Here is a 25,510-nt window from a genome sequence, read left to right as displayed (position 1 = left end):
TCAGTTTCCCCTGCCACAGCAGGATGTAGAGGATGCTCCCAAGAACCAAATGTGCCCTAAACACCTCCAGGTGGGGGCATCCCCATTTCATCCAAACAGTGGGAAAACACCCCAAAAATCCCATTTTAAATAAATTGCTGATACTCCACAACACCTCAATTTGAGGTTTTATGCCCCCAAAAAATCTTGGGGATTTTTATGCCCCCAAAAAATCTTGGGGTTTTTTCATTGGGTTTGTGGAGGGGGTGAGGTGTTGCGTGCCTCAGTTTCCCCTGCCATAGAAGAATCGAGGAGATGCTCCTAATTAATGCTCCAAATGTGCCTTAAACACATCCAGATGAGGGCATCCCCATTTCATCCAAACAGTGGGAGAACACCCGCAAAATTCCCATTTTAAATAAATTACTGTTACTTCACGACACCCCAAACTGAGGGTTTATGTCCCCGAAAAACCTTGGGGTCTTTTTATTGGGTTTGGGGAGGGGGGGAGAGGTTGTGTGCCTCAGTTTCCCCAACCATAGCTCAATCCAGAGGATGCTCCCAAGAACCAAATGTGCCTTAAAACACATCCCGGTGGGGGAACACTCATTTCATCCAAACATCAGGAAAACACTGAAAAAAAAAATCCCGTTTTAAGCTCCATGACACCTCAAATTGATCTTTTATGTCCCCCAAAAAGCCTTGGTATCTTTCTATTGGTTTTGGGGAGGGGGTGAAGAGCTGCGTGCCTCAGTTTCCCCTCCCCAGCGAGGTCCCGGGGATGCTCCCGGTGGATGCCGCGCTGCATTGGCGGCCGTGTCGGAGGGTTCGGGGTGCGGGCACAGGGTGACAGGGGGATGTCCCCCGCGGGGTGGCGGTGGCTGCTGTCGCTTTAAAGGGGCAGCCGCGGCCCAGCTGATGCGGCGGCTCCAATCAGCGGCCCCGGGGCTCTTGGCAGCCGGAGCCGCCGCCGCTCCGCATTCCTCCGGCTTCCCAAAAGGGGCGAACATGGCGATGGGCAGGATGAGGTGAAGAGGAGGAGGAGGAGGAAAAATATAAAAATTAAATTAAAAAAAAAAAAAAGAGGAAGAAGAAAAACAATATATAAAGCAGGCGGAGAGGAAAATGATGAAAAGGGAAATATAGGGGGAAAAAGAGGGACGGGGATGCAAGCAGCGCTGGCGCGGTGATTTCCTCCCCCCCCCCCCCCTTCTCCTCCTCCTCCAAAAGGCGAAAAAAAAAGGAAAAAAAAAAGCAGAAATAAGGCGGCCAAAAAAAAAAAAAAAAAAGAAAAACAGGAAAAAAAAGCCACTAAACCAGCAACCCACCCAACCCACCAATTCCTTGTTTTTTTCATGGAGAGCACAAACCCCAGGCCAGCGGAGGAGGACCGGGACTCCTCAGCGCGGAGACCTTTGCATCAAAATGGTAGAGCCTGAACCCCCCCTTTTCCATCCGCCCCCCTTCTCCCTTTTCTCCTCGCTTTTATTTCCCCCTCTCCCTTCCCCTTCCTTCCTCCGTCGCTTCCTCGCTCTGCCGGGGCTTTGCCGACTTCCCAAAGGCCTCGAAACTTGCCCAAATCCCGGCCAGGGCGGCGGAGGTGCATGAGGGAGCGGGGGGGGGGCTGCATGGGCGATGCTGCATCCAGGCCTGAGGGCACACGGGAGGGGGCCGTGGATTATTTTTTATTTTATATTTTTTGAGGGGGTTGGGGGGTATAAAAAGCACAGCCCGGCCGGGTTTGGGCCCGGTGCTGCTCTGCTGAGGGGGTTGCATGGGGGTGCCCCCTCCTGCAAGGCGAGGACGGGCTGGGTTTGGTGGAAATGGCATTAAAAACGCGGCCCCCCCACCATCACCGGCACCTTGGGGTGCTTTAGAGGGAGATGGCGGTGCGGAAGGGCCGTGAGGAGGGGTCGGAGCCTTCTCCTGGGAGGAGCCCAGCCCGGCTCGGGGGTCCCTGGGAGGATTTGTGGGCACCCACACACTTTTGGAGCCCCCCAGGCCGGAGGATCCGCTGTGAGGGAGAGCGGGGGGGCGCAGGAGCTGCCGCTTCCTCGGCCATTCCCATTCCCCGGATGACTCCATCCTTTTGCCAATTCCTGCCCGCCTCCTTCCCCCCCCCTTTTTCCACGGCTGGTTCCCGTCCTGGGCCCCCTTTTCCCGGCGGGTCTGGGGGGGGTTTGGGCGCTCCCCAACATCCCGGAGGAGCGAGGCTGCAGGGAGGGCGCAGCATCCCCCCACCTCTGAAAAAGCGATTTTCTCTTAAAAAATAACAACAATAATAATAATAATAATAACACCAGAGCTGCTCGCCTGCAGCAGTGACCTATTTTATCGGCCGGTGGAGTTTTTTGGGGGGGGGTTTAGTTGGAGTTGCGGAGGGCAGGCCCGAGCTGGGAAAGATCCACGGGAAATCCCCCTGGGATGCGCTCCCGGTGCCTCAGAGCCTCCCCCATCCCAAAAGTGCGGGGCTGGGTTTGCCCCAGCCCTGGCTCCCTGCCCGTCCTGACGCCCCGGGAAGCGTCCGAGTGGAATTTTGGAAAGGGCAAGAAAGTGCAAGCTCGGAAAAATAAGGAAAGGATGATGGATGGGATGATGTGGGATGGGACTCGGCACCCCAAGACCGCGGGGGTTTAATTAATGCTGGGGTTAAAGTGGTCGGGATTGGGTTTGGGTTCACACTCGGCCTGTGAAATGAAATCCCGCTGAATCCTGCGCCTGCATCCCTTGCCAGAGGAGATGCTGAGGGCTCGGGGGACACACCGGGGTGTTTTGGGGAGCCTTTCGTGCCCTGAGGTGGAGCTGGAGACACCCAGAGCCCACCCCAGCGAGGAAGACGGGGAAAAGTTGGGAATTCAACCTTCCTTCCACACCCTGCCTCGGCAAGAACCAGAGGAAGATTTGCTTTACAAAGCAAAATTCCTCCTTGGAAAGACACGAAAGGGATTTATTATTTTTTAATTTTTTTATTTTTTTTTCCCTGTATCTGTGGTGAAATCTCTCTGGGTGCAAACATTCTGCCTCCAGCTGCAGAGTTTCCCTGAGGATGCTCAGCCCCGCTCCGGGGGCTTTTCCCGGGGTGGCCGCAGGGTCCCCTTTGCCACCTGGGCTTGGAGTGACGGCGGAGCTTTGTTCTCCCCGGGAGGAATTAACGGAGCGTTCCCTTATCGGCAGGCGAGATAAACGTCCCCGTGCTCGTGTCTCTCGGGGCTGGAGCAGAGACATTGCCACCCCCCTCCACAAAAATAACCCGCTGCCGCCTTTGGAGATGGATCCTTTGCAAAAGACAGGGAGAAAAACGGGAGGTCGCTTGCCCGAGAGTCGATGAAATATTGGTGCTTTTTAAGATGCAGGTTTTTCTGCTCGTGGAAAAATAAGGAGAAAAAAAAAAATCAACCCAAATCTTTTGCGGATGAACTGAATGTGTCAAAACATCAGAGGGTCTTTGAAGGTTTTGGGGGGAATTGCTGATTTTCCTGTTCTCCCTCCTGGAGGAGAAGACTGAGGGCTCTCCCACGCTGCTGCATTTAAGCCTTTATAGAGGGGACCTGGTGGTGGCCCTGACAAAGTGACTCTGCAGGAGAAGAGCAAGGGATGAAGTTTTTCATTTGCTGCCACGTTTGCTGATCCCAATAATGTGGATATTTAGATCCTCCATGTGGTTTGCATGCTAGAGGTCATCCTAGATGTCCCCTGACATTCCATGTGTCCCTGTAGACCTGAGGAAGTGGATGATGGTGGGCAGGATGAGCTCTGTGCCTCCTGCCCCTAATTTTCCCTTATTTGTAAGGGAAATGGGTTATGTTTGTGGAGGGCAGGGGTGGCCCCATTGGGTTTCCTGCATGGGGACACAACTGAGGACTTGTCCCTGTGTCCTCTGGGGCTGTTGTCCCCTCTGCAGCCAGCTCAGTGTTCTCCTCTCCTGATGGTGAAAACTGGGATGCCTTTGGATATGGGGAAAGACTGGCCATGGTGGCGCAGATGTGATGGCTAGAAGACTTAATTATACCAAACTGTCTTTTTTTATTATTATTTTTATGATTACATCTTTTGCCTGGAGCCAGGGCTGCTGACACCCTGTCTGAGTTAAAGCTCTTCTCCCCAAGCTACAGGAAAAAAGGGTGATAAAAATAAGGACAAAATTAATGCATGTTCATAAAAATGTTAAAAGTGTTGGGCAGGAAGGATTTGGTGCATCCAGATCCTTGATCTGGGCAACTGGATCTGAAGGAAGATGGCCCATGGCAGAGCAGTTGGAAGATGATCTTTAGGGTCCCATCCTGCCCAAACCATTCCTTGGCTGGTGCTTCCCAAAGAGCCCTGGTCAAGGCTGGGTTAGGATGGATCTGGAGGTGGGGACCATCCCTGGGGTCAGAGCCAGCGTTTGGAGAAATGCCCAGGGATGGGAAGTCCTGCCCAGCGTGCTGGGACAGGTGGAATCTTGGATCTCTGGCAAGTTTGTGTTCTGGCTTAGGAAATGCTGTGGTTTTAGGCTTTGCTGAGGGCTGAGTGTGGGGCAAACCCTGCAGGTGTCACACCCCACCACGCTGCTGATCCACCTCGAGGGTGGCTGTCCCAGGGATGGGCACTGGGGTGCCAGGCAGGGGATGCTGGAAACCTCATTCAGCAGTGCTTGGGAGGAGGTTCCATCCATCCATCCATCCATCCATCCATCCATCCATCCATCCATCCATCATCCATCCATCCATCCATCCATCCATCCATCCATCCATCCATCCTGCTGGGGATCCCAGCCCCTTCCTGCATCCCTGGCTGCACATGGCAGGGGGGTGCCGTGGGGTTATGATGCCTTTGGGCTCTGCACAGGTGACATGGTGGCTGTCCTGCTGCACCCATCCCTGCTCCTGCACCATCCCTGCTCCCAGCACTGAATTTGGGGTTCCTGTGACCTGTGGGGGGCTCTGAGCATCGCCTGTCCTGTTGCATCCACGCCCTCCCTCGGTGGCAGTGGCACTGGGGACATCCCTGGGCTCTCTGGGGTGATGTCCCCTCTGGAGCTGGCCCCTGGCGCAGCCTCTTGGCCGCCAGCCCAGCTGGGGAGGTCAGCGTTGGGTTTTGTCCTCATTTCCTCCCTCCACCTTCCCTCTGCTTGTTTGTCTCGGGCAGGAGAGGGAGGGGGACGGTGGCTTTGCGTGTGTGTGTGTGTGCCTGTCCCCCAGGCTCATCCACCCCAGCAGTGACTCTGAGGGCAGTCCTGCATCCCACAGATGGAGGGCAGGATCCCATCCCATCCCATCCCATCCCATCCCATCCCATCCCATCCCATCCCATCCCATCCCCTGCCAGCACAGCAGCTCAGGGACATCTCCATCTGGCTGTGCCAGGCACTGGTGGTGTCCCCATGGCCTGGCTGTCCTGTCTGCCCTCAGAGTTTGCCAGGGCTGTGTCAGCTCTGCTGGAATCCACCAGCATCCCTTTGGGATTTAACCCCAGACGTGGCTTTGCCCAGCTCTGGAATCACCTGCAGAGCTTTTGCTGGATCTGACTGAGCCACACCAGCCCTGACCAAGGGGACAGGGACACTCAGAATGGTGTTCCCATCCAGGTTTTGGTGCCTCTGCTCTCCTGGAGGGATTGGGATTTGTCCTGGGATGAGAATAATGCAGCGTTGCTGGAGCCTGTGTATTTTTGCAGCAGAGGCTGTGTCTGAGCAGGGCACAGTGCTCCACTTCCCACGTGTTGGGATGGGCTCCCAGGGCTTGGCACTGCCCTCGCTGTCACCCTGGTGGAACAGAGGGACAGTGTCCTCGATGCCATCACGGTGGTGGCATCCTCCAGGAGCAGCATCACCTCACTGGGACGATTTGGGAATGGGGTGTGACAGTGGGGTTGATCCATCCATCCTTGGAAATGTCACAGTGGCTTTGCAGCTCTGTGTGCAGAAGGAAAGGAGAAAAGCACCCAGAGCAGCTGATAGGGTTTAAAAACAATTTAAAATATGGGGTAAAAAAAAAAGCACCAAGCCATTAACCCTCTGTGGGCTGTGCTGTTGGGAAGGCAGTGCCTGCTCCCAGTGGATGAAGCTTTTGTGTTGCTCATCCTGCTCCTCTCCCAACGCTGCTGGTGGCCATGGTGCTTCCAAAAAAACCCCAAATGAACCTTTTCCCCTTTGCAAAGGTGTTCTCTTGGTTGCAGGGAGACGGGGATGGGGGAAGAGCTGTCCCTGTTCCATTCCACTCGAACTGCTGGGCCTGGTGCTGCTTCTTGGGAAAAGCATCCTTGTGCCAAAGCCTGTACAGGATGAATATCATTAATAAAAGATTAGGAACAACCGAAAGGGAGTGGGAAAAAAAAGCCTGTGAAGCATCTGACTGTCCCACAGCTGGACTGATGCTCTTCACCCAGCAGAGGCTGGGAGATGGTTTTTGGGGTGCCCAACAACCCGGGATGAGCCGGGCTCAGGGAGCACCGCTGAGCCCCTTCCCCTTGCCTGCTCTCGGCTCTGCTTTGGGCACCTTTAAGCCTTTTAGACAGCACATAAATAAAAATCACCGCTCGGGACGGTGTCAGCAGCATCCTGGGAGCTCCGGAGCGGGCCGGGCACATCCCTCGGGCAGGATGCCGGCGGTGGGCGCTGCTCGGGGCCGTGCCGGCCGGCGCCTCGCCAGGCGGGGCTGTGGCCGGGCTATTGTTTTCCCTTCCTGCTTGTTTTTCCGGAGAGCCCTCTCGTCATTAAATAAAAACACCCGTCGGAGGAGCGAGCAGACCCCACCCCCAGCGCGGTCCCGTGCCGAGAGCACCCACGGAGAGCTCCCCGGGGAGGGAGGGGACGGCAGAGCGGTCAAGGTAGGCGGCAGGAGAGGGACAGGAGCTTTGGGATGTGGTTTATCCCTCTGCCACTGTGCTCCAGGAATGGGTGCTTGGGCAATGGGATGTGCTCAGTCCAGGCAGCGCTGCTCGTTCTGGGCCAGTGTAGCTTAATTTGTGGAGCTGTGGGAAAACACATATTTTTTTACAAAGTCTTCTAATGGCCTCAGAACTAGGGAGAAAAGGCTGAAGGTTTCATGCAAGGGTCTGGTGACAGGAGAGGGACAGGAGCTTTGGGGTGTGGTTTATTCCTCTGCCACCATGCCCCAGGAATGGATGGTTGGGAATTGGGATGTGCACGGTCCAGGCAGAGCTGCTCGTTCTGGGCTGGTGTAATTTTGAAAAGAAAAAAATCTTCTAATGGCCTCAGAACTAGGGAGAAAAGGCTGAAGGTTTCATGCCAGGGTCTGGTGACAGGAGAGGGACAGGAGCTTTGAGATGTACTCGGTCCAGGCAGCGCTGCTCGTTCTGAGCTGGTGTATCCTGCTTTGGGGAGCTGTGGGAAAACACATAATTTTGAAAAACATCTTCTAATGGCCTCAAAACTAGGGAGAAAAGGCTGAAGGTTTCATGCAAGGGTCTGGTGACAGGAAAGGAACAGGAGCTTTGGGATGTGTGGTTTATTCTTCTGCCACTGTGCCCCAGGAATGGGTGGTTGGGCAGTGGGATGTGCACGGTCCAGGCAGCGCTGCTCATGTTCTGGGCTGGTGTATCCTGGTTTGGGGAGCTTTGGGAAAACACATAATTTCGAAAAAAAATCTTCTAATGGCATCAAAACTAGGGAGAGAAGGCTGAAGGTTTCATGCCAGGGTCTGGAAGGCAGAGGCCAGGTTGTAGGAGGCCAAGGATTGAAACCAAAAGCGTGAGTGTTTGGGGTTTGTAACGATGCCCCTTTGTGTCATCCGAGATTTTTACAGATTTTTAATCTGTAAAAATGGGGGTTTAATGTTATTTCTTACTTCAGCAAAAGTCAGGTTTTGACATTAAATAGTTAAATAGTTCCAGCCCATTCTTTTGTCCTGAAGTGCAGCAATGTCCAAATTGAGAAGAGGGCATGGGGGACTTTTTTTTTTTTTGAGGAGCAAGTGCTGACATTGTATTTAGCTCTTTATTAAAGCACTTTTCTTTAATGCAATTTAATACTGAAGGTCAACTATGAATGCTTTGGTGGTTGGAAATGATACAGAAAAGCAGATTGCTTTTTTTTTTTTTTTTTTTTTTTTTGTACATCCTGAGGGTGAAAAATTTAAAGAAATGCCCAAATTTTGTGCTGAATGGAAAGTGGTTCACAGGCAGCTGGTCTTGTCACCACTTGAATGTGAATTTTATGCCCTAAGACCCCTTGTCCGTGTGCTTATGTGGGAAAGAATTACTCATGGTCCTCGATGCTGTGGTGTTGAGGGCGCTAGAAATGAACAAATAATTAATTAAATAAAGAAGAGGCTGGTGAAGGTCAGAGATGATCTTCTTGGGGGACAGGATTTGGGTATTTAAATATATCCAGAGTGGCCCAGCCTTCTGGTGTTTTGGGGAGGTTTAGAGCTGCAGGAACATTTAGGGATCTCATTCTCAATAGCTGCTGAGAGAAAGTGCTTTTGTCATAGTGCATTGATTTAAATCCAGCAGCAAACACCTTTCAGGGTAGGTGTTGGTGGGGCTGTTTAGGCAAACTGAGGCACATGGTGGGGTGCAGGTTGGGATTTTTGGTGGTTTGACTGGAGGGATGCTTCCCTGGCCCAGTGAACACCAGCATCTCCTTCCACCATCATTCCTCACTCATCCTTTCCTTCCATCCCCTGCCTTCGGGGCTCCTCCACCCCCCATCCCTCACCCCGAGCATCCTGCTCATCCTCTGGCCGTCCTCTTGCCCCAGAGGCTGTTTTGGGACGGGACTTTGGCAGCACCACGTGAAAACTCTCTTAAAATAGAGCTGGAGGGCAGCGTCAGGGCGGGGAGGGCTGGCTGGAGGCGCCGCCGGCCCCTCGGGGTGAGGAACTCACGGCCACGCTGCTTTCTAATAATTTTAAGGGGTGTTTTTCTGCACTGATGGTGCCAGAACCTTGCTTCGAGGTTGGCAGTGTGTGGTGGGGCCAGTTTGAGGGTTCACCCTGGTTTAGTGCATCCAATGAGCTGTCCAGGTGTGCAGGGGATGGAGATGGGATGGGCAGAGCCAGAGCGGCAGAGTGGTGGAAAAAAGCAAAACTCGTGATTCTTTTCCTTTATTTTTTTTTCTTTAATATGTATTTTAATATAAGAAATATTAAAAGGGCTCTATATTTCAAATATTTGCGTTTTCCCAGAGGAAGAGCCCCGGATTTAACCCTGCCATTAATCCCCATTAGCCAGGCTGCTCCGCTCCGCTGGAGCCGCAGGGGCGGCAGCTGCCGGAGGGGCATTTTGGGGCAAGCCGGGGTCTTTGTGGGGATCTCACCCCGGCAGGCGCCTCTCGTCTCGGCCGGGGCTGGCTCTGGCTGCGGGGCAAGCTCACGAAAAGCATCTGAGAGCAATAAAGAGCAAAAGGCTCCCGCTGACAAGCCCGGGCTGAAGTCACCGGCGGGACGCGGCCAAGACACGCATTGTCCTCGCCGCTGCTGGGACTGATTAGAGCCGCCTGGCAAGGAGCGCCGCTGGGTGAGGGATCAGCCCCCTCTGCCAAAAATCCTCCATCCACAGGGCAAAAAAAAAGCAGCCTTTTGTTTTCCAGGCTGGGCAATGCCCCCCCACAAACCCATTTTTCTCTATTTTGCGCCCATTCCTTTGCCACTGTACCCCAAGCTTCCGGTATCCTAAAGGAGATGGATCCCCGGAGATAAAAACTGAATTTAGGTTATTTTTTTCAACCTGGCAAACAGCAAACTGCTCTGCTGAATTCCTGCTGTCTCTTCAGGTTTTTTGATATTTATTATATCCTTAATTATTTTCTACATGTCTTGGAGGGGGGAGGGCTGCACCATCCAAGATCTCATCAAAATGTTCTTGGCAGTCACGAGAGGCTCGGGAAATGGTGAAGGTGGATGGATGTTCCAGCTGGGATGGATTCTGTAGCAAGTACATATATAAGGAATGTTCATGTATTTATATATTTATCTATTTTTTATGTAAGTAGTTTACCTATATATAAGCATGAGTGTATACAATATTGAAAATATTAAATATATATGTAAGAATTATAAAAAATATACAAAAATATGTAAACACCCAACCCTTTTCCTACCTCTTTGCCCTACTCCTGGCTGCAGAGCCAAGAATTTGGAGCAGAACTGGTTTTTCCATGTTTTCCCTGGGTGCCAGCACTTGCTGGGATTCTCCAGGGCTATCAGGACCATGCAAAACTTGAGAACCCTATTGGTTGAACAAGTTGCTTGTGGAGCAAAAATCCAATGAAAATGAAAAAATTTGGCAGAGAGGGGAAAGAATTTTTTTGCTTGTTGGGAAAACAGAGAAGAAAACACCCTTTTTTATTATTTAAACATTTTTGTCTGTGTGTCCTTTTGCCTTTGGCTCACCAGAAAAAAAAAAAAATAAACAAAAAAACAAACAGAACATGTCTTGCTGGAATTTGTGTGTTGATCAAGAGCTTCCATTTGTTCCAGAAAAAATGGGAGTTAAAAATCTCTTTTTGGAGCAGGAGGTGCAGGATAAACCTGGCAGGTTGAACCCTCCCTCTCTGCCACTGTTCTGCACCATGTCCTTGGTCACATCCTGCAAAGGTCAGGAAAAAGCGTGTTATGGGGTCTGGGTGTGTTCCACCTTCTTTTAATGCAGGACACCGGATTTAGGGTGTGGGATATCCCTTGGATTTGGGATGGAGCAGGCAGACTCATCCTGGGGCTCAGGTGTGACCAGGAGAGGGGATGAACCCCAGGGATGGTCTGGACCTTGTGAAATACGTGGGAGTTGGATTAAATACCCTGAAAACTCAGCCTGGGGAGGGTTGGCAGTGCAGCATTCCCCAGCCTGGGGGTGCTGCTCCCTCATTTGAATTTTTCCAGGTAGTGCCTTTCCCCAGGCAATGGAAAATGAGCATTAAGAAGTGCATAAATCATGCCAATGGATCCAGCTGTGAGTGAGCCGCTGTCGTGAGCGAGAGCACACAGCGTAATTCAGAAATATCAGAGGATATTGGGCTTTGTGTTATTGTCTGCAGAAGCAGGGAGCTATAAAATCCTCATTTCCTTTTATTTAGGGGGTTGCATCTCAGCAGGTGCCTTAAATTGGCTTCCTGATTGGAGCAAATACCCACCTGGATCTCCATGTGGTTCAAGAGGTCAGGGCATACCCTGTCCTGTGTGACATCTCTGAGTGAGTGTGGACACCTGAGCCTGCCTTTGGACCTTCTGGGTGGCTGTGGTGCTTCCTACACACCTTGAAGGGATATCAGTGGGTGCTGGTGTGGCCCTGACCTGCCCTGTCACTGGGGCTTCTCCTCCTTGGTTGAGTCTTCTGGACTCAAGCAGGTGATGGAGCTTCTTGGTTGGTGTCTTCAAGCTGGGCCTGGTGGTGGAGCTTCTTGGTGTTCCAAAGCTGGGGCTGGTAGTGAAGCATTTTGGTTGACGTGTCCAAGCTGGGGTTGGTGATGGAGTGTTTTGGCTGATATCTCCAAACTGAGGTTAGTAATTAAATGTTTTGGTTGGTATCTCCAAGCTGGGGTTGGTGATGGAGTTTCTTGGCTGATACCTCCAAACTCTGGGGTAGGTGATGGAGTGTTTTGGCTGCTATCTCCAGACTAGGGTTGGTGATGGAGTTTCTTGGCTGATATCTCCATACTGGGGTTGGTGATGGAGTTTCTTGGCTGATATCTCCATACTGGGGTTGGTGATGGAGTGTTTTGGTTGGTATCTCTAAACTGAGGTTAGTAATGGAATGTTTTTGTTGCTATCTCCAAACTGGGGTCAGTGATGGAGTGTTTTGGTTGGTATCTCCAAACTGGAGTCGGTGATGGAGCGTTTTTGTTGGTGATGGAGTGTTTTAGTTAATATCTTCATACTGAGGTTAGTGATGGAGTGTTTTGGTTGGTATCTCCAAACTGGAGCTGGTGGTAGAACTTCATGGTTAGTATCTCCAAGCTGGAGTAGGGGACAGAATGTTTTGGTTGGCACCTCCAAGCTTGGGCTGGCAGTAGAACTTCTCAGGTGACGTCTCTGACTTGGGTGTGCATGGACAGGGACGGATGGCATGGCCAGAAGGGCATTTTTGGGGGTAAAAAGAGCCCGGAATGATTTTCTTTCTTTCCTCCCCACAGCTGATAGTCGAAAAAACGACTGACTACCCTTCGGCTGAGTACTCCCTGGTGGAGGATGTAGCCCTCCACTTCACGTGTTTGATGGACAGACTGAACGAGCAGCGCCTCTTTCAGCCGGACCTGTGCGACGTGGACATCGTGCTGGTGCAGCACAAGAGCATCTTCCCGGCGCACAAGGGGGTCCTGGCAGCCTACAGCCAGTTCTTCCACTCCCTCTTCACCCAGAACAAGCAGCTGCAGCGCGTGGAGCTCTCTCTGGAGGCCCTCACCTCGCAGGGCCTCCAGCAGATCCTCAACTTCATCTACACCTCCAAGCTGCTCGTCAACTCCTGCAATGTGCAGGACGTGCTGAACGCGGCCGCCGTGCTGCAGATGAACAACATCGCGTCCTCCTGCCAGGACCTGCTGGACACGCGCTCGCTCAGCCTGGCCACCGACATGGCCCTGCCCGCCGAGGGCTGCGCCGGACCCCCGCCCTACTACTGCGAGATCAAGCAGGAGGTGGACGCCCCCCACCCCAAAATCTACGCCCGGGAGGGCAACGACCCCTTCTCGGTGCGGGTGGAGGACGGGACGGGCAGCGGGACGCTCCCCCCCGGCCCGGCCAAGCAGTACTACAAGGAGGAGAAGGATGGAGGTCCTGGTGCTGTCTGTAAGATGGAGGGTGAGGAGTCTGAGGAGGACCTGGACAGCCAGGGCTCCTACAACAGGGAGCAGATCATCGTGGAGGTGAACCTCAACAACCAGACACTCAATGTCTCCAAGGGCATGGAGGGGAAGGCGGCCGCCAGCGAGGCGGCCGTGATGGGACGGCCGGAAGGGGATGGGCGCGACACGGAGGAGGACGGGGAGGAGGAGAATGAGGAAGGGGAGGAGGAGGAGGAAGAGGAGGAGGATGCAGAGGTGGGGGAGGAGGAGGAGGAGGAGCGCAGCGAGGAGGAAGATCTGGAGGAGACGACGGAAGAAGAGGATGATGACGATGAAGATGCCTCAGAGATGAAAAGGGAAAAGAGCGGGCAGCCCCGCAGGGGCAGCCGGGCGTCCAAAGCCACTAAACCTGCCATGGCAACCAGGTCCCAGGAGATGGCCAAGGTGGAAGAGGAGGAGGAGGAGGAAGAAGAAGGCCAGAGGGGGAGGAAGAGAAAGAAAGAACAAGATGGCTTGGGCCAGAAGGTGAAGCTGGAGGAGAAGCAGCATTATCCGTGCAAGAAGTGTCCGCGGATCTTCAACAACCGCTGGTACCTGGAGAAGCACATGAACGTCACGCACAGCCGGATGCAGATCTGCGACAAGTGCGGGAAGCGCTTCCTGCTGGAGAGCGAGCTCCTGCTGCACCACCAGACCGACTGTGAGAAGAACATCCAGGTGAGCAGGGATCCATCCAGGGCGTGGATCCCACCGGGGTGAACGTCCCACCAAGGGGAAATGCCTTACCCTAAGGTGGAGTGTCCCACTAGAGATGGATGTCCCACCAAGGAGGGAATACTCCCACCAAAGTGGGTGGATGTGCCATCAAAGTGGGGACATTCCACCAAAGGAGGAGCATCCCACCATTGTGGGACATCCCAGTGAGGGAAGAGCATCCCAAACACCGTGGAGGTCATCCCAACCAGCTACACCATGGGATGGACTTGTGCTCAGATAATACTGGTGTTGCAGTTGGCACATGTGTGGTTTTGGTTGTTGAGATTTTGAGAATTTGAGATATGAGATTTTTCTTCTATATGCAAAACCAGCACAGCATGGCAGTTGGGAGGGAACCTTCCTTCACCCATGACTTGTATTCAGACTCAGGAGGATCCCACAGTGGCCTGGAATCAGAGGATTTGTGCCACAGGGCTGTGGCCTCCCCTTGACTGCCTGGGTGGAAACATGGAGTTAATTTTTAAGGAGTAATTTTTCTTTTGAGTTTATTCAGTTAATCTGGATAAAACACTGCGAGCCCTTGATGGAGACACACTCCATCATTCCCACCCAGGCTGAACCCATTTTAGCTTAATTTGAAGATTTGCTGACAGGAGTTAAAATGGTTTTAATCTGCCTTTTGTGCTTTTTTTGTGTGCATTAGCAAATTTCTGAGTGCATTTGACATCCATGCGTGGCTCGGGCTTGGTGTGGCCTTCCTCTGTGCTAATGAGATCCTGTGTAACAAATTGACTTTGTTAAATCAGTGCAGTTTTGGGGGGATAGGGAGGCACCCAATCAGAGCAGCAAACATGTGTGTTCCTGAAGATCCCTCCAAATTCCCATCTCCTAATCCCTGATGAGCTGTTTTACAGGATGCTGCTGCTAATAATTACAAATATTATATAGTATACAATTATTATATTAATATACAAATATTATATATTAAAATTTATGGAGAGCTTCTCCCATCACTCTTCCCACCAGTGACCAGATTTTGGATGATCTCGCAGCTCTCCTTGATGGAGGTAACACAACCCAAGTGCTGCTGGAGCCCTTCACTGATGGCATCCCAAATGAAACAGGGAATGAGGCAGATCTTGGCAAGCAGGGAACATAGAAGCAGGAATGGTCTTGGCTCATAGGTGAAGCAGTCACGGACCCTTTGGTGCATCTTCCTGACAGATTCACAGCTCTGAAGTTGCTTTTTTTGGATGCTTTTTCCCAGAATGGATGAGTGTAGCTCCAATACCTGCATGGTGGTGGCTATTTCAGGGCCTAACAAAAAAAAGTTAAAAAGGAATTTTACCAGAATGTTTATTCAGCTTCATCTGCTTTCCAGCTGGATAACATGGGGCTGTCACCTCATTGCTTGTTTTTTGTTTTGCCCTCTCCTTTTTATTCCTTTTCTAAATGAATTTGGAATAGAATGAACCAGAACTGCCTGTGTAGTGACCTCCTTCTGCACAAAAAGGGATCATTGTCTCCCACTTAATTAAGCATTTTTAATTTTACAAATAGCCAAATCCACTCCATTTGCTCTGATAATATTTAATAACTTTATCAACATCCCATGGAATTATGTCTGGGTGGAAAAGGAATTTTTTCAGCACTCTGCCTATAATAGTTTTTATTTCTTGTGTTTTAATCAGATCTATGGAGGGACTGTCTACCTTTTCTCAGTTTGATCTGCTGCTTTTCTTCCCTGTTTTGTCCCCAAATTTTATCCATAAAGCTTTAGGATTTAAGAACCATCCTGCTCCTTGTGTTCATGCCCCATCTCCATAATGTGCATCCTACCTCCACCACCTGAAAAGTGATTCATCCTTTGCTTTATTGAGTTGTCCCTCAAACTCTTTTTATTGTCAGCTTCAGTATGGTTTTCCTTTTAACCTGCAAGAATTTATATCCTCATTTTTTCCCCTCATTTGGACATTACTTCCATATTTTTTGAGTGATGATTTTCAGCAGTAAGTGAGGACACAGAGCTCAGAGCTCCAGAGTGTTTGGTCCCAGCCCTGGGGGTTTTTCTACCTCTGCTGCTTTTCCTGTGCCTTTCATTTTGAAATTCCCCTGCCTCTTTCATTTTAAGTGGAGAAAATGGATATTGATGTGTCTTTGATATCAGGCTCTAGTCCTGAATTTGCCCTGAAATACCCCTTAAGACAGAGATAAAGCTGTTCTGATCCATGGAAATACATACTTGGGAACAGTAGGACTTGGAGGACTGCTCATGTTGACATTTGAGCGTGGCAAGATGAAGATGAGGAGGCTTGGGAATGGCTCTGTGACCCAAATTTTCCTTTTGGGGCACCTAAATATAAATATATATGGAAAAATACAGCGACTTCACAGCATAATGGTGTGTTTTCAATGGTATCTCTACAAAATTTGGTTGAAGCCCATCAAGGAGCCTCTGTTCCTCTGGGAAGGAGGAGAAGTGGAGGAATCCTTCCCCAGGTTTACTGGTACAATTCAGCCACGTTATTGCAAGATGCCTTCAAGGCAGGAATTATTTTCTCAACAAATCTGTTCAAGGCATGAATTATTTTCTCAACAAATCTGCAAGGAGAGAAGGGATGGTTTTATCCCTGTTGACCAAGAGGAATGTGAGCCATGGAGAGGTGAAGGCGAAGGAGCTGATCCTTGGCTCCTGGCGTGGTTTCCTTGGTGAATATCTCTCTCCTGTATTTTCCTGAGCACTGAACTGGTCTCACAGGCCTCCAAGAGGTTTCACACAGAAGCTGGAGCTTTTCCTGGGAATTTCCAGAGGAATATTGAACTTGTTAGAGCTGAAGTGATTCTCTACCTTAACTTTTTGGGGAAGACTTTGCATGTCACATTGTTCTCCTTGTGCTGATGGACTGGTGGTTTGGGTCCGGTTTGGTCCTTTTGGATATCATGGAGTCACAGATCTGCTTTGAAAACTAATTTGGTGGTGAAGTATCCATTATATCTGCTGAAGACTGAAGTTGTACTGCCCTGGATAGGGATTCTCCTTCTTTTCATATTTTTTGCAAATTTCCAATGCACAGAGGGTTGGGATTATCTTATGTAATATCTTCATTTAGGAATAAAATTCCCAGCTGGGAATAGGGCATGAGCTTTTGTTTATCCAAATCCTGATGCAGCCATTGATGAAGATTCCACATCCTACCCTGGAAGGTCATTGCCCCTTGCTCATTTTCATAGAAATATGAAATTTGGAGGTTTTGAAGTGACAAGGTCAATATCAGACTTGCTGTTAGTTGTGATTTTTTATATCACCTGTAGCTTTCACTGTGATGTTCCCTTTCCATGGACGAAGCTGCTTCCCTGACTGTCTCCTGTGTTCTTGCAGTGTGTGACGTGTGGGAAGGGGTTCAAGAAGCTCTGGTCTCTCCATGAGCACAACAAGATTGTCCATGGCTATGCAGAGAAGAAGTTCTCCTGCGAGATCTGCGAGAAGAAGTTCTACACCATGGCCCACGTGCGCAAACACATGGTTGGTGAGTGTGGGAGGCACCATGGGGAGATCTTGCTGGGGGTGTTGGCCCATCAATTTGGCAGTGAAAGGTGTTTTCTGTTGCTGTCATGTTGGTTTACTCTTGGGTGAGCTTTCTCACATCCTCATCTTCAAATTTGGTCTGATACTCAATGCTGAACCAATGTCTGCTCAGTGCTGGGTTTGGACATCGTGCTGGGGAATCCCATTTATTTTATTGATCAGAAGTGATCCGAGGAAGGTTTGAAGTGTAAAAGGATCAGACCACATCAGTGCTGGGCTTTGAAAAGCAAATTGCATGTGACAACAGTGGTTGGCTCCCTAGGCCTTGGAGCCACCAAAGACATCCAAAAGAATGGGGGTTTGGAAGGGAAATGCTTGAAACGTCGCTGCCATATATCTTCCAGAGGTGCTTTGGGTTTGCTGGGGTTGGGTCCTGGGAGCCAGAGCTGGGGTGTGGGGAGGTGGATGGTGGAGGTGTGTGGAGGCTGCTGACCCGCCCCTGTCCCCACCAGCACACACCAAGGACATGCCCTTCACCTGTGAGACCTGCGGGAAGTCCTTCAAGCGCAGCATGTCCCTCAAGGTCCACTCGCTCCAGCACTCTGGGGAAAAGCCTTTCAAATGTGAGGTAAGGTAGAAACACTGATCTGAGGAGAGATCTTCCACTGTGCTGTGTGACAGTGCAGCTGTAGGGATGATCCCGCACTTTTCCAAACTTTGCATCACCTCCTGGTTTGAGAGTCCCACCAACTTTATGATGAAACTTGCCCAATGCCAGGATCTATCCCCAATAGATTGCCTGGACTTTGCACCCACCCAGCCTGCAAACCTGGCTGGGTATGTCCCAAAAAACCTTTTTGGGGGGGTTTCTTGGGGGGGAAAAAACAAGATTTCCTTGCTGCTGGTGATTTGAGGGGAATGTGGGCATATTTTGGATGCTCATCAAGAACTCCTCACCCTGCAGAACTGCAACGAGCGCTTCCAGTACAAGTACCAGCTGCGCTCCCACATGAGCATCCACATCGGCCACAAGCAGTTCATGTGCCAGTGGTGTGGCAAGGACTTCAACATGAAGCAGTACTTTGATGAGCACATGAAGACGCACACGGGTGAGACCCGCCCCTTGCCTGGTCCCAGATCCCTGCAGGCAGGCTCTCCCTGGAAGGAGTGATGGGATGGGGGTGACATCTTAGGGTGGGTGGCAGGATGGGGTTTTGGGAAGGTCAACTTGTTCAACAAGACTTTTGGAAGGGCTTACAATGGTTCATGATCTCTGAGCTGGACACACAGGAGAAATACCAACAAGGTCTACTTAAGAAGTCAGAACAGCTCAAAGCTTTGCTGGCAAACTTGAGAAAAGCCAGGGAGCTTTGGCAAAAGATTTAGTACAGCATTCAGCCAACATAAAACACGTCTCACTAAATTTATAATTTCAGCATTAAACTTGGCCCATTCAACTTAGCAAACCTTAAATATGTTCATTGTTGAGGTACTCAAAATATTTCCAGGAGAGGGAATTGGAAGAAAGAGAGAAAGACAGAAAAGATATAGAAAAGCACATATGGGTAGCACAGGCTACCAACTCCTGGGTTCAGACAGAACTTCCAAGAAAAAGGTAGGGTCTAGATGAATGTGATGGCTGGTGTTTGGCTTTAAATACCCCTTGGTCCTCAAGGGGTATTTGGTCCTCCCCTTTCTCCCACATGGGACTTCAGGTCATTTGGCCCTCAGGAGGTGGATTAGGGGAGAATGGAGCATTGCCTCCCTGTGTGCCATGACTGACAGACACTGCCAGGCTGGGATACAGGCCCTAGGGCTGGGATGTGGGGCCGTTCACTGCCTCACCAGGGCAAGGCCACATGCATGCACCCCAAAATACCTCGAGACATCAAATCTCCCCAGTCTCTGACACCCAACCTAACCAGCAGCTTCTGTCCCTCTGCTCCCACCCTCAGGGGAGAAGCCCTACATCTGTGAGATCTGCGGGAAGAGCTTCACCAGCCGCCCCAACATGAAGCGGCACCGCCGGACCCACACCGGGGAGAAGCCGTACCCGTGCGACGTCTGCGGCCAGCGCTTCCGCTTCTCCAACATGCTCAAGGCCCACAAGGAGAAATGTTTCCGCGTCACCAACCCCCTGGCTTCGGACACGGCCGTCCCCCAGCCCGCCACCAGCCCGGCTCCGCTGCCCCCCGGCCCCGGCGTCTCCCCCCTGCCCCTGCCGCTGCTCCATCCTCTGCCACAGACCCTCCCTCCTCCTCCTCACCTACCGCCACCCCCTCCCCTGTTTCCCGCGGGGAGGATAAATTCCAACAACAATTAGGTGCCCTCCCCTCACCCCCCCCCGGCCATGCGCCTGCACGGACTGCTCTGCCCTTCGGGAACGCCTTTCCCCCGGGGAGCCAAGGCTTTGCTTGCTCTCTACCCCCCCCTTCCTCCTCGTTTTGGGGTTGTTTTGGGTTTTTATTCCTTTTTCTCACCCGTCATTCTCTGCAGAGAGGGGGAGCACGAGGAAGCATCTCCCTGAGGAACGTGGGTGTTGGGGGGATCCGCCGTCCGTCCGTAAGGGTGTAGGTAAAAGGTGTCACTCTCAGTTTCATCTTCCCACACGCTGGCATCACCTTCCTGCTGGGATGCTGGTGAGGCTGGGAGGAGCAGGATATCCAGGCTTGAGCTTGCTGGCCGGTGCATCAATATTTCAAAGCTGAATTCTAGTTAGTGGTGCTTGAATCCCTGTACTGTAAAGCTGGTCTTTCAAGTCAGGCTCTTCATCCATGGGGTTGGAAGGTGGGCACCCCAGGGGAGCCCCCCACTGCCAGCCCCAGTGGCCTGTGGCGAGTGAGCAGGTGTCCCCATTGGAAAGCCATGAGCATGCCCTCGTTAGCAGCCCACAACGCGTCTTCCTTCCCTACAGCAGGTTTTCCTCCTCCACAGGCAAAAGCACAAACACCCACCTTGCATCTCGGGGCATCTGCAACTCGCTGTCAGTTCAGTTCCGGGGTGCCCTAAGGGAGCTGGGTTCTGGTGTGCCCTTTCTGCTAATCCCAGCAGGAGCTGTGCTCCTGGGGATGCTCTGGAGCTGGGGAGCTGTTCCTAGGAGAGCTCAGGTACCTTTGGGACCGGCAGGAGGGGAGCCCGGAACAGAGGAGCAGGACGCTTCTGTTTCTTGGCAGAATCGGCCCAGAATAGTGCCTTAACAATCTGAACAAACCCCTGAGGGATGGGTGAGCTCCAGGTTGGTCCCCCTGCAAGGTTCAGAGCTAAAGCAGGACCATGTTCAGCCTGGGGATGATGATGTCCCAGTCTCCAGTTTGTTGCCTGCTTTGCTCTCCCAAGCTTCACTTCTCCTTGTGGTGCTGGCATCCATTGCCCTGTCCTGGTTTGGGGGGACCAGAGGGGACCAGTGAGGGTTGTGGTTGTTTTTGGTGATGCCCTGTGGTGTTGCTTAGTGCTTGTTGAAGATGTTGAAGTCAAGCTGGTCTTTGGTTTCACTTACAAATAATATGGCTGGCTTCATGCTGAGGAGGAGGAGAAGAGGAAGGCTTTGCTGTCCCCTTTTTGTTGGGCACTGAGGTCCCAGCAGGGTCTCTCACTGCTGTGCTCTGCCCCAGGGTGCCATGCATTGTCCTGACCATGGCTGTGCAGTCCCTGCTGGGGGAAGTGAGCACCCAGCATGGGCAGAGAAAGGCTGGGAAGAGGTGGGGGCTGTTCCAGCTGATCCTGTGCTTCTAAAGCTGGTGTGGGGCAGGTCATGGAGGAGGTGGTGGAAGCGCTGTTGGTAAGTAAGAAGGAAAGAGGTCACTGAGTGGGCTGCAGGAGCCTTTTCTCATATGCAGCTTGTGCTGGGTGACAGCAGAGTGCTGAGGACAGGGAGCCACACCTGGCTCTGTGAAAAGTCTTGGTGCTTTGTGTCCTGGACCAAATCAGCAAAGCACTTGGGTGGCATTGGGACTGTATCTGCAGAGATGGGAGGATCCAGACCCATGCTCAGGGGCTTTGCTGACTGGGGACATGCAGGAGCCTGATGGGGACAGGACCAGGGAGCATCTGCTGATCTCCTGAGTGCTCTTTGAGGTGTCTGGTGTCACCTCCTGCTGAGTGCTGCTCCAGTGGTGTCCAGCAGCTTGGGAAAGCTGACTGATGTTAGCATTTTGGAGCCACAAAGTCCTTTTCTTCTTTGTGTTGGTTGGGATCCTGTGGATCCCCAGCATGGCTCTCAGTACCAGTGAGCAAGCCCCCATCTCCGTCTGCTCTGAGCACGAGGAGGTGGCTATGGCAGAGCTGCCTCACCTCACTGACCTCAGGTGGGTTCCAAAGGCTTTTCTGCTGCCTCCCTCCATGACCCTGGGGCTCGTTGGGATTGTGCAAAGCCTCAAACACACCTGAGGGATGAGGGCTCTTGGGGCCATTGGCTGTAGGAAGGGCCCATGACCCATACTGGAAGATATTTGCTTTAGAGAAGCATTCAGTGAAACCCATGGAGGTGCTGGAGTGATCAATGCTGTCGCCTCCTCTGCTGCCTCCCAGATCCCATCCCCTTGGGCTTCCTTTTGCTTCTTTCCCCTCATGTTCAGCCTTGAGACAGGATGGGAGCGCTGTGCCCTGAGAAGGGCTCATTTTATGATCTTTTGTGATGGAGCCCATCAGCTGATAGGCTTCCCCCCACGTAAACACCCATGCCAACATTGTGCTCCCTTATTCCACTCACCTGGAGGTGGCTTTCCCTGTTCCTGTCCCAGTTCATCCTCTCCCAGTGAGGACCTGTCCCCCTTGGACATCTCTGTGAGATGAGAGCCCTTCCTTGAGGCTGGAAGCCCAGCAGAAAGCCCAGTGACTGATCCCAGCCACGTCCGATCCCCTTTGAGAGCCTGCTCCTAGAGCCACTTGGAGACGTCGAGATGTGACCATGCACACAGCACTTTGGAGAACCAGATCCCTGCTGCTCCCTCCCCTCTCCAAGGCCTGGGTAGTTCCCAGGAGTCCTACAAGGCCTCCAAGCCCTTTTGTCTACACCCTGACTCAGCCCCAGTGTGTCTCCATGTCTGGTTTTCATTTGTGTACTAAGAGCTCAGACGAGTCGCTCCCGCAGTGCCTCGTCCATCCCGGACCCATCCCGGCCCGCGCTGTTGTACCCTTGGGGTTAGACAGAGCAGCAGGCAGGAGAGTTGGGTCCGTTGTTTTCAAGCTTTTTATGTTTTACTTTAATTTTTTTTTTTTAATTCTATTTTTTTTTTAACTCTTGCACCTTAATCTCTCACATCCCTTCTTTGACAGACCGCGAGGGTGGAGAGGGGCTCGATTTGCATTATGCGGTTCCGGAATTCGCAGCGTTCAGCTGACAGCTCTTCCCACACACTCAAACCCCAGACCCGCCTGGGTCAGAATTTTTTTTTTCCACCCTTCATTTGAACATTGGGGAGGGAGGGAATCATGTTGGGGAGGGTCACTTTTGGTTTATATATCCCAGGAGCCTGGTAGCACAGACCAGTTCGCCTCACGTATCCATGAGGCACAGCTGGCCCTTCGGACCACAGCCATAACCCTGGCGCAGTGGGAAGGTGATGGACGGATGGACAGATGGGTGGGAATGGCTGTGACAGTGCAATAGAGACGAGCATCCGCTGCTAGACAACTCCTCTGAGGTGACTCTTGGTTTGCCTGAAGTCAGGAGGGAAGGACAGACGGACAGACGCCCTTTGTTCACACGGACGGCCAGAGCTTCCCCACGCGCAGCCCTGCCTAGAGACACAGAACCACGACGGGAGTTGGGTTGGACTTACAAAGGAAGAAAATAATAAATTTTTTAAAAAGGATAAAAAAAATAGGAATAAGAACAACCTCTGTAGCATGGAACTTGAAGGAAATGAATGAAACCCCCAAGCACTTGCCTCAAAACTAGTTTCTCATGCCTGGTGTTTGGCTCTGAATTATTTTACGGCATTCAGTATCAGTTGCCCAAACATGCCAAGTTAAGAGTGTATTGGTGGCTCTACAAGTGTGAACAAACTAAACGAAGCACTTTATTCTGTATAGATTAAGGGAAGGCGGGGAGGGAAGGGGAAGCTTGGATGCTTTTCGGAAGCGTCTTAAGTAATGTTCTAGGAAATGTATTATTATTATTATTATTACCTTTTTTTTTTTTATGACCATGTGTAATCAATATATGTTTATCTTTAACTCCAAGTACAGCAGTTACTCTCTTTGGGATGGTGTGAGGAGGGGGAGGCTGAGATGGTTGGATCCATCCCCGTGGGGCCAACTGAGGCGAGTCAATGTCTACCGCAGGAACGGGCGAGTCTTGCTTCGATGGTCCCAATGTCCAGGAGGTCCCAAGAGGTTCATCAAAGCCACCTCCCAGGGCACAGCTCCCAGTCAGAGATCCCCATCCCGAGCCGTCTTCTGCCTGGGGGTGCTGGGGCTGCTCCCTGTGCTGCCCACGAGTGCAACAAGTCACGGTAGGGAGGCTGGCTGGAGTTGTCCCTCGGGGCCAGGTCCTTGGCCATGCTTTGAAATCTGCTTTTGGCCTCTCACCAAGGCACGCTGGGGCTCACTGAGCTCTGAAGTTGGTGAGAGGTCAGAACTGGGCCTTTCCACTGCGTTCTCCCAGTCTGGAAGTGTTACGACTGTTACCAAAGAGGTTGCAAGTGGAAGGACTGAATCAATAAACTATTTGTCTTTTATAAAAGAAAACCGAAAGCTCCACCACTTTCTTTTGTTACCTTAATTTTGCTTCATCTTTTTCTTCCACTCTCCTTTTTTTTTTCTTTTCTTTTAAAAGGGTTTTTTTTTAAGGCAACTGTGTGAGCAGTCAGAGATGGGGAGGATAAGGAATCCTGTGGAATGTTGATTGCTGCCACTGCTTCACATGCACAGGCTCTGTGTTGGGTTTGGTGGGAGATGTGTGAATGTGTGTGAGACTGTTGTGGGGCCAACAAAAAAAGAGCTTTTCAGGGAAGGGTGATGAGTGGATAGAAGAAGGAATTCAGTGCTTACAGCCCCCGGGGTAAGGACTGAGCACCTAATCCTACTGGCTCCATCAGGTTGGTGTGAACTCTTGAGCAGGGGCTCTCTGATCTCTGTTGCAGAGGAGAAACCAAGGAGCTCATCCAAAAGCACCCAATGCCTTTATTAATTTAAAATGGAGCAGAAGGAGCCTCACCCACAATATCAGCATGGATATTTGGGATATATTGGGAAGATAATGGAAGAAGAGATGGTTTTCCCTCACCCTTTGGATGCAGTCTTTGCCACTGTCATTGTCTGTAGGGGGACCTGTGCCTCTGAAGCTGTTGCATCTGAGCCAGGACAACACCAGGCAGCAGGGAAGAGTGATGTCTCTCTGGTGGCATTTCTTATCTGTCATGGCCTTTAAACTGACACAGCCTCTTGGAGATGTGGAGGAACATCCCCAGGCCACACCTTCACTTGGCGATGTGGCGATGTCCAGCTTTGCCTCCTTCCTCGGACCAGCATATGCTGAGATTTGCTTCTTGTTGTTCAAGCAGTGGGATATTTCAAGTTCTTCTGAATATTTTTATAAAACAACCATTTTTCCTTTTATAGTTTCCTGCCCTGTGCCAGCGGTGGCTTCTCCACAGCTTTATAATGGATGTGAACCACACATGAACACTCAACTCCAGTTTATCTGGAACATCTTCAACCTTTATCAGTGACCACATCACAACAACTCGTGGAAAATCAGCAACATTCTCCTGCTGGCTTCACAAAACCCAGAATTCCTCCAGGAGAGCCAAGAAGTGTAGCAGGAGGTGAGTGGGGATTAAACCTCTGTCAGGATCATCAGCAACTTCCCAGCCTGCATTCAGCAAGAAGAGCTGAAGCAAAGGTCGCAGAATCACAGAATCATTAAGGTATTTTCCAAATACCTTCAAGATCACTGAGTCAACCTTTCACCAGTCACCACCTTGCCAGCCAGACCAGAGCACTGACTGCAACTTCCACTCATTCCTTGAACAATTCCAGGGTTGGTGTTGCTGGAGGCAGGAGGTGAGACCCTGACACTGTAATAAATGACTTTTTTAAATAGTTACTCTATGCAGGGATTTTTTTTTTAATCTTTTTTTCTGAATTTTTCTCTTTTTTTTTCTGCCAGAAGCTATTTGGAAGAGTCATCTTTAATTAGCTTGGGAATTGTCTATATGAATTTCTGCAGAACTAGGCAGAAGGTGTTTATTTCTTTTCCGTGCCTTTTTCACACATTTGACTGTTTCAAAGATTTTTGTTCCTTTTTTTTTTTTTTTTAAGCTACTTTGTGACAGCCAGTCACCTTGGATTTCTTTTTCTTTTGAAATATTTCATTACTGTTCTGATGTGATTGTCCTTTAAGGCGCTTATCCTGTAACTTCCTAAATCCTTCAAATGAAACCAGGACAAGACTCTGGTTTCTTTACTTCCCTTGAATTCTTTTTTCTTCCAAACATATTTGAGTTTCTCCACAACTGCATTTTGACCTAGCTTTGTGATACCAGAATTTTCATACCACTTTGAGAAAATTGTTTTGCAAGGTTTATTTTTGCTTTTTTTTTTGAATTATTATTGATTATCACCCC

General features: G+C 50.9%; 1 protein-coding gene across 1 annotated transcript; it reads left to right on the top strand.

Moving 5' to 3' along the window:
- The first annotated feature begins 1,247 nt into the window (after window positions 1-1,247).
- On the top strand, window positions 1,248-23,630 carry ZBTB47 (zinc finger and BTB domain containing 47). Its single transcript, XM_058806985.1, has 6 exons — window positions 1,248-1,407; window positions 12,050-13,414; window positions 16,794-16,941; window positions 17,453-17,568; window positions 17,905-18,049; window positions 18,896-23,630. Exons 1-6 carry the CDS (start codon window positions 1,405-1,407, stop codon window positions 19,261-19,263), a joined length of 2,145 nt encoding a protein of 714 aa, XP_058662968.1. The 5' UTR covers window positions 1,248-1,404; the 3' UTR covers window positions 19,264-23,630.
- The last annotated feature ends 1,880 nt before the right edge of the window (window positions 23,631-25,510 follow it).

Source organism: Ammospiza caudacuta, chromosome 1 (assembly GCF_027887145.1).
Source record: "Ammospiza caudacuta isolate bAmmCau1 chromosome 1, bAmmCau1.pri, whole genome shotgun sequence".
In the NCBI taxonomy this organism is placed as follows: Eukaryota; Metazoa; Chordata; class Aves; order Passeriformes; family Passerellidae; genus Ammospiza; species Ammospiza caudacuta.
The sequence above is the reverse complement of the archived record's forward strand: the minus strand, read 5'-3'. Positions and strand labels throughout refer to the sequence as shown.